At 38.0% G+C, this 9,161-nt stretch overlaps 2 protein-coding genes across 3 annotated transcripts; both read right to left on the minus strand.

The window, feature by feature from the left end:
• Positions 1-533: 533 nt before the first annotated feature.
• On the minus strand, positions 534-4,144 carry LOC136210911 (subtilisin-like protease SBT3.6). 2 transcript variants are annotated; one of them, XM_066002373.1, is made up of 9 exons: positions 3,881-4,144; positions 3,522-3,618; positions 3,328-3,419; positions 3,161-3,258; positions 2,250-3,079; positions 2,095-2,180; positions 1,758-2,003; positions 1,376-1,683; positions 534-1,280 (listed from the first exon to the last, which is right to left on the minus strand). In XM_066002373.1, exons 2-9 carry the CDS (start codon positions 3,606-3,608, stop codon positions 703-705), a joined length of 2,325 nt encoding a protein of 774 aa, XP_065858445.1. In that variant the 5' UTR covers positions 3,609-3,618; positions 3,881-4,144; the 3' UTR covers positions 534-702. The 2 variants fall into 2 exon arrangements, with proteins under 2 accessions (XP_065858445.1, XP_065858444.1); XM_066002372.1 differs by lacking the exon at positions 3,881-4,144 and having other exon boundaries at positions 3,522-3,850.
• Positions 4,145-4,438: 294 nt separating this feature from the next.
• On the minus strand, positions 4,439-6,914 carry LOC136210912 (large ribosomal subunit protein uL11c). Its single transcript, XM_066002374.1, has 4 exons — positions 6,584-6,914; positions 6,328-6,500; positions 6,186-6,249; positions 4,439-4,751 (listed from the first exon to the last, which is right to left on the minus strand). Exons 1-4 carry the CDS (start codon positions 6,843-6,845, stop codon positions 4,540-4,542), a joined length of 711 nt encoding a protein of 236 aa, XP_065858446.1. The 5' UTR covers positions 6,846-6,914; the 3' UTR covers positions 4,439-4,539.
• Between the last annotated feature and the right edge of the window lie 2,247 nt (positions 6,915-9,161).

A 9,161-nucleotide genomic window follows, 5' to 3' on the forward strand; every position in this document is an offset into this window, starting at 1 on the left:
ACCTCTAATTCAATTAAAGTAGTGTTATTCATTTCATTTGAGTGTGAAATAATATTCACCAATCTAAAATAGATGTGGTTTTTAGACTTTGAAAAAAATCTAAAATAGATATCAATTTCATATTGGAGGAAGTATTTTTTAGTGTTCGAAATAATGTTTTTTTAATTTCTCTTTATTCGCATCAAACATTAGAAAAAACAACTCTCAAATTTTAATGTAAATTTCAAATGTAGATGAAATAAAAAATATTTTATTAATTGGATTTTATGTTTAAAACTGACTTTTCTTATTAAGGTCTTAATATGGGCATTTATAAATAAGTAATAGCTCAGTGTATTAAATTGGAAAATCAGAAAATTAATCAATGAGAATCTCAAAAATTATTGGAGCTAAATACATTCACAGTCATTAAAGTTTGAAGTCTCTTTCATAAAAATTATTGAAGGCGCATCCTATGCTAAAAAAATCACATTTTTATTCAACGTGGCATTTAGTTGAGATATACAAGCGAATTTTTATACAAAAATCGGCCTAAATGGCTTTATTGAAATTGAATACGAAAAGTTCAATAATTTTATAGAAAGAAAATGGTCTTTTGTGAAACGGACTTCAAATTTCAGCAACCATATATATGATTTACCCGAAAAATGAATGAATTGAAACAATCTCAAATGAAAATGTTGTCTGATTCAAAGATAAGAACTAACTTTGATTAATGAAAAGCTGTAACAACTCAGTTCTAACAGACAATGGAATCTTCACAATGTGTAACCCATCACTCCATGAAAGACTACCAAAATAAAACCCAGTATTCACCATATCATTAGCTCTAAATCTCACACTGAATCCAATTTCCTTAGTTTCACCATTGAATGTCAAAACATTTGGATTTACTGATACATCAATCCCAAATGGAGCCACAATTGTTGCTCTGTAAATGGAGGTTGAGTTTCCAACATTTTTCACTCTTCTGCTCACTGTAACTGAATTTCTCAGATGAGGAATGGTTATGGAAGGTAGATTTAAGTCCAAAATTGATGCCTCTTTGCTAGGGCAAACTGTGCTGTTTCCTGCTAATGTTGAAATGCTATTTCCATTGTAACCCATAGCACATAGGTACTGCACGTAATCTGATGTACCCATGTCGTAGATGAGACCCGGATTGATTGCTCCATTCGGGTTCACAATGCCTCCTCCGTAATCGAATGGATCAGCTAGCTTTATAGGAGATCCTTCTGCGAATATCGGATGACCCCTCACCGCAGGATAGTTCTGCCATGCTGCATTATTGATAAGCCCGAAAATCATGCTCCTGTCTGAAAAAGTGTAGTGTAATATAAAGGGTAGTTGGATATATATATATATATATATATACCAGTTGTGACAAGCACGGACTTAATGGCTGCTGGCGACCAATCGGGGTGTGACGCTTTGATGAGTGCTACGATGCCTGCTATGTGAGGAGTTGACATTGATGTGCCTGAATGCATTACGTATCCGCCATCGTTGAATGAACCGAGAGGTGAAGTAGCAGCTAGTATGTTGACCCCGGGTGCAGTAATGTCTGGCTTGAGAATGGCGGGAGCAAGTGAATTAGGCCCTCTCGACGAGAAATATGCTACCTTTGGTAAAACTGGCTTGCCTACTATTGTTTTGGAAGGGCTCAATTTGACAGCAGGAGACCTATGAAATAAACATAAATTAAGGGAAAAACAAGTCAAGCTGTAATAATAAATTGTAACAAGAGTTGACGTTACGTTGTCGAGCGGATGTAGAAGAGTATCCGTGTCCCAATCTCGTAGTCTACTTCAATGCACGGAAAGTCGCCTCTGCAAGGATAGAGTGCATCATTGGGATTTTTGGCAACAATCAACCCAACTCCTCCTGCTGCTCTTACAGCTTGTGCAGCAGTTGTTACTGCAGCCCTACGAGCCATCGAGGTGAAGCAGAGCACTACTTTTCCGTTCACTAATGTGTCATTAAGCGATAGAGATTCGCAAACACTGCAAACACACGAGACAGATTACGAATTATGTTCTCATTTGCTTTGCTTACAACAAACAAAATGCAACTTAATAGATGGAATGGGAGTACCCTGCAGCATTAGGGTCCAACCCGGGCGCCTGGGGGTAAACCAAACCTGTAAAACCAATTTCCTTTCCAGCAAATGTAGCTTCGCCCTGAAAGTTTTATGCACAAATTAGCAACTTAAGCAAAATATAAATCTGGATTGAGTTTTTTACACAAACCAGGAAAGTAATATTGTTCCCAAGTGTTATCGGTGTGGGAAATGCTCGATCCATGGTACTAGCAGCAACGGTCAAGATCCAAGGTGCGGTGTTCTGCACAGTCTGAGCTGAAGGACCACCATTTGAAGCTCCACAAACTACTGTGATGCCTCTAGCTACAGCATGAAAGGAACCAGTAGCTATGCCATCTCGTTCATCAATCTCCGAAAATAAAGGAATTGAAGCCCCAATCGAAATCGACAACACATCAACCCCATCGTGTATGGCTTGATCAAAAGCCTTCAATATGTCAGCAGATGAGCATTGTCCTCCAAGCACATTCCAACAAACCTTGTATATCGCCAATCGAGCTAGGGGTGCTCCGCCTCTTATAGTCCCATGACCAAGACCTTTGTAACTAACATTGGCAACAACCGCACCAGCTGCAGTGCTAGCAGTGTGTGTTCCATGTCCATTCGCATCTCTTGCAGATAAAAACTCGAGCCCTCCGGATGTATTTAACTTCTCTCCATACTCAGCTTCGAACCCATCGACGTACCAATAGGCACCAATTACTTTCTTGTTGCAGTTATCTTTAGCATTAAAACTCCCTCCAGATTTACAAACACCTTTCCACCTTGATGGTATCGGTCCAAGTCCTTCATCACCGAATGCTTTAGACTCCGGCCATATTCCTGTGTCCAAAACTCCGACGATAACTCCATCACCCATGCTGCTCTTTTGAAGAGCATTAGCAGGAGACCTAGCAGGGAGGCCTAAGAAGTCCCAACTCCTTGTTGTTTGTAGCTTGTGAAGTGTATTCGGTATAACTCTAACAACACCCGGTAATTCTGTTATATTGCAAAACAAAACATCACAAAAACGAATAGTATATATGAACAAAGAAGCCGTACGCTATACGAAGAGATTACCAGCAAGATTTTTAGCCTGGGCCTCGGTCAGCTTAGCTGCAAAACCGGAGAAGCCGTGTCTGTAGCTGTACACCATCAATTCTGAGGCTAACTCCTTGCTGCAGCATGAAATTGAATTGAGCATTTTATCCGAAATTTATATATATGTGCAAAAATATTTGCTATACCTTCCCACAATATTGGCAAGCATTTCATGATGTGAATCCGTAATCAGCTCGGGATCATGGTGCTGCCTCTCTCCCAGATAAACAATATGAACCTGTTACATTCAAATACGAATTTATGAGCACCCAGTTTCGATATTTCGCTAATCAAAATAAGCATGGAGATCAAGAAGAGAGAGTCCTTAATATGTACACACATTACTCGCAGCCTCCGACGAGCTTTGGCCATAGAAAAGAAGTAGAAAATTCACCAACAAAGCATAAACTGGTGTTGCCTTGATCATTTCCTTCTTCCTATAAAGAAAGACACCAAAGATCATAACTTTGAAACTGGGGAATTATCAAAATGACTTTAGGCAACCAAGGATGTGTTCTTTTGCAAAATAGTCAAAGTTTTAGACGTGGAAAATGAAACATTTATTTGGGTTTTTCTGCAGACAATGTCAAATAATACCAGAAATAAACAGAGAGGTTAAAAGGGATTGACTTTAGAATTCTCATCAATGGTTGGAAAAAGATAAAAAAAGTTTTCTTTTTTGAGTTTACAATCACTTACCTTAGACGTTGTGGTAATTGAAGATCAATAAGCTTTGTATAGGGGACTGGAGACCTTCAGTTGAAGCTAGCTATGAACTTAAAGCAATGGTCTAACTTATGCTGCAAGATAAACACTTTTTTCTGGTAAAACAAGGAAACATAGAAGTCTTTTTGAGTTTGGAATTGTGTTAATATACCCAAAGTTAAACAGTTCTATTTGATGAATTAAGGAAGCTTCTTCTGCAGGAATTGCCTCTAAAAGTCAACTAGGATGTTTTGGCTCATAATTAATTCATAAAGCTTTCTTTGACAAGAACTTATAGAATTTGTTGTTGCAGAGCCCTCAATAATTGACTATTCGAAGCTGACCATTCACGGCGAATGCATTTGCTAGTTACTGGATAAAAGGATCATTACGTGTGAAATGAAAATTAAACGGTGAGGGCTTTCTCGTTAAAAATTTAAGATTTATGACATTTTTGTTCCATTTCTAATAGTTGTTGGATCATAGATGTAATTAACACGTTTATTCAACAAAACATTAATTAAATGGGGAAGATCAACTTACAAAGATCTATACTCAAAAAATAAATATTAGAAGGAATAAGGGTTCATACATTTGAAAAATATTATACATTTTCATAAACTTGAAAAATCAGAAGAACAAAATTGACAGGATTACAACAAGACTTCCTTCTTTTTGGGTTCAAGAACAGGAGGATCAATATCAATACCCATGTTAGCAGCTGTGCCAGCTATGATTCTCATTGCTGACTCGATTGTGCTGCAATTCAAGTCCGGTAGCTTTTCAGCAGCTATTGTACGCAACTGCTCAATTGTGATCTTTCCCACCTTCTCCAGTTGGGGATCTTTGGATCCTTTCTCCACTCCTAATCAATCAACAAAACGAATAATTATATAACAATGGCCGATATTGAATGCTTTCTTGCATAACTATCCACTGTTCAACATGGTAGATAAACCATTCCCAAATTCTATGTTCATTATGATTGGCATGTATAATTCATAAACTTCGGCCTAACTCACTCCAAAAGGCACCTTCAAGAGGGAGAATTGTCTCACACTTGTAAATAATCCGTTACCTTTATAGCTAGCCAATGTGGGATTCGTAACACACACCTCTAATGTCCAGGGCTGGACATCTAGAGTGTGAAGTTTGCAGGCCTAACATTTGCGGGTGGCTAAACAATGGGTGTCTCAACAATGGACTAGGAGGCTCTGACATCATCTTAAATTTAGGGTGAGTTAGGTCTTTGTTTACATGGTACCAAATACTTGTAATCAATGTTGAGTCACCTATTAATATTTGGGTCATGCTTCAAACGGTTTTGGACGTGAGAGGAGTGCGTTAAGTATCCCACATTAGCTAGCAATAAACGTAATAAGTCATTTATAAGTGTGAGGTAATCCCCCCTCTTCGAAGTAGCTTTTGGGGCAAATTAGGGCTTTGTTTACAGTAATACTTTGATTGCGATAGGCCAATAGGACAAATATAAAAGGTATAGAAAATTGCATGAGCAAAAGGATCCATTTTCACACTGGATACCATAAATTCTACTTGAATTCATTCAACAAGAGCTGCACAAACTAATCCTACGTTTCACTCAGATTACATGCATAGTGTGCCTTCCCATGATAAGGACTTTGGCTCTTTTGTGTGTGATTTGATTGGCAAACAGCTCAAAAGGAATTCAACTTAGCAAGGAAAAGATATTGTGAGAACGAATAAGCGTATGCATTTGAGGGAAAAAGTTTTTGGAATCTGCTTCCACAATTGGCTTCAGCACACAATCATATCATTGATTGATTATAGGTGCAATCCACAAAAGCCACCAAGCCAGGCCTCATAATGTCAATAAGAATATGGATATAAAATTCAGAAATCAACTCAAGGATAACACAAGAAAACAAGGAAGAGTCTCTGCCTCTATCAGCATATTTGAACAGAACGTTCAAAGGGGTTAATCACTGTGCTGTTATCTATCAATTTCAAGCTCAGCACAAACAAAAACCCTATGTTCCACATAGTGCCAGCAATTTAATTAATAGAATTTGGGTACTAAATACAAACTAAGAAGTAAATGGACTTATAGACCCAAAACCACAAATGAATTTAATTATCAGGTGGTCTATAACCATTCCTGATTGCTAATTAAGATGGAAGGATGCAACATTTTACAATAAAATCTAAGAGGATTAACAAACAAAGGTCATCAGGCAAGTAAACAAAGATCGAATGGCACAAATACTCTTGTGGGAAAAACATCAAACAGCTGGTGAGTAACATTATAACACAAGCATACCTGCAGCCTTAAGTAGTAGAACAGAGGCAGGTGGTGTCTTCAAAATGAAAGTGAAGCTTCTATCCTGAAAATAACATCACATCAAAATTACAAACAGAAAACCCATCAAAACAAAAGGCAAGGATTGATTGAATGAACTAACATCATAGACTGTAATTTCAACAGGAATGATATAGCCGGCTTTATCAGCTGTTTTGGCATTGTAATCCTTACAGAAAGCCATAATATTCACACCCTTAGCACCAAGGGCTGGCCCAACAGGAGGTGCAGGGGTTGCCTTCCCTGCCTCCAGAGCCAATTTTATAAGTCCAGTCACTGCACCACAATTGAAAATCACAGAATTCAGACAAAAGAGAAAAACAAATTCGAATTGGGGGCTTTGTGAAGCAACTACTTGCCTTTCTTGGCCTTTCCAGATGGCTTTGGAGGAGCCATTGCGATAACTGAAAGACGCCTTCTCGATGAGGGATAAGGAAGGGAGGTTTTGGTGTCGAAAAATCGAGGAGAAAACTTGGGGCTTGAAGATAAGCTAATGGGAGAAGCTAAAAATGAAGAGGAGAGGTTTAGGTTAATGTTAACATTACTGGCATTGCTATTACTACTAATTTTTCGTAGAGAAGAACTAACTGGAGAATAAGTGGAAAGAGAAGAGGACGCCATTGTTACAAAGGGGAAGAAAAAAAAATTGGGGAGGAAGACGATCCTAAAATGTAAGCAGAGGAGAAGAAAGCTTATGGATAAAATCCCGTGTTTCCATCTATCTTGTCTAAATGGGCCTATAATAAGAGGATCCAGCCCAACTACTATAGTTCGAGCCCATTTTCTAGTCTCTAACAAATAACATAATTATAGTACTATAAGCTTTGACGCATCCAATTATTTTCCGCGTCACCGACCCTAGAAATGTGTTTACCCGTGTTTCCATCCCGCCTATTTCACATGGCTATATACGATATAAATAAAACAAAAACGATAATTGTATCAAACGGGTCATATCAAACGAATTTTCTCATAATTAAGTTATCATACCTGATATTATTCAAATAATATCAAGATCCATGTGTTCTCATCCTAAGCCTACAGAGAAGTTTGGAGCAAGGAAAATCGTCGGATCAAACTAAACAGGAATAAACATCCTCAAGATACATAGACCAGGGGAATGGTCTTTGAATTCTCTTCGGAGCAGGACCTTTAAACCACGGATGGGATTAAGGAATCCCAGTTCGGTAATATCATTGACTATCTAAAATGTGTTCATCAATCGGAAGCTAACACATATAATCCAAAGAATCTACGATAAGTTACGACATGGACTAATATTAGGGATGGCAACGGGTATGGTACCCGCGGGTAGTGCTAATCTCAAACTCTTACCCGTTTATTTTTTAATTACCCGTCCCATTACCCTACCGGGTATATTTTTGCATCCCATACCCTTCCCATTAAATTCGCGGGTACCCACGGGTACCCTTACCCGTTAAGAATCAATAAATAAAATAAAAAATATTACAAATTTAATAAAGTATAAATTTAATAAATCATTTATCTAAAAATTGAACAATTGAACCTTAATCAATAAGAATAAATAGCTTAGTGGTATCACTCAATGGTTGTAAAACAAAAAGTTGGGGTTTAAAATCTCAAATATTACATCTAAAAAACAATAATTTTCTTAATATATAAAAGAATTATGACGGGTAACGGGTACCGGGTACCCTGGAGGGTATTCCCATACCCGTCCCATTACCCTAACGGGTAATTATTTTGATCTTATACTCTTCACATACCCTTTTATATAGGGTACGGGTAGTCCCATTAGGGTCGGGTAGTGTCGGGTACCCGCGGGTACACTACATGTTGCCATCCCTAACTAATATCATTATGTGTCGCATCTACCCAACCACTTTTAAGGTAACACATATCCTCTAACGACACACGTCAAGAATTTCAAAAGAGCACTAGAAACCACTATTGGCACTAATATCATTATGTGTCACACCTTCCCAACCACTTTTAAGGAAGTAGCATTCTATTGGTATAAGAAGATGCTTGTCGGATCCATTTAGACTTTCAATCAGATGGAGAATGAATTTGCTCAGCATTTTATCATCTTCATCCTCAAAAACAACACTATCCAGGATCTCAACTATGTGGTTTAAGATCATAGAGAAACCCTTCGGGAATGGGTGAAGTGGTTCTAGAAAGTAGCAATCTAAATCTGCAATCTCTATGTGGATGTTGTTGTTTATGTTACGGCGGTAAACTGAAGGAGTGAAGCTCTTTCCCAAGAATTAACCACGTGACAGCCTAAAATATTCCCAGACTTAATGCAATGGGTTAGAGATTTTATTAAATGGGACGGACACAAACCTAACCCCTTGCTAAAAATCACTAGTGCCAAAGATCATCTAGCTCTAGATAATAGTTCAAAGTAACACTGCATGGGAATAGAGATGGAGATCACAAGAGGCAGAAAGAGAAAATAGAGTGGAACTTCATGCCTCTCTACACCCTTGGGAATGAGGGGTAGAAAAGAACAAGTAATATATTAATCAGTCGTTAAAACTAAAGAAATTGGGGCATTGTAGCAATGGGACCTATTATGACTTTCACAAAAGCGAGGGTCATAATACCGAAGATTGTAGGCAGATTGCAATCACACTAGATAAAATGGATGAAAGGGTAATACTTGACCATTTCTTGCATAAATCATTAAAAACACCCACCGTCAAATGAAAGAAGTCACCAACCAATGAACGTGCTTCCTGTGGGGTCATTAATGTGATTGTCGAAGGACCTCTAGGAGATTATACAAAGAGGAAAATGGCTTATGATGACAGGCAACAGCTTTAGGAATCAAACTCTGAGTTTTCATTTTATGGTTTGAAAAACACCCAAAGCAAGATCATGAGGATGCCCTGGTGATCAACATGATCATCAAGAACTTCACTATCTGAAAGGGTATTTATCGACATG

This window comes from Euphorbia lathyris, chromosome 1 (genome assembly GCF_963576675.1).
Source record: "Euphorbia lathyris chromosome 1, ddEupLath1.1, whole genome shotgun sequence".
NCBI classification, from domain to species: domain Eukaryota; kingdom Viridiplantae; phylum Streptophyta; class Magnoliopsida; order Malpighiales; family Euphorbiaceae; genus Euphorbia; species Euphorbia lathyris.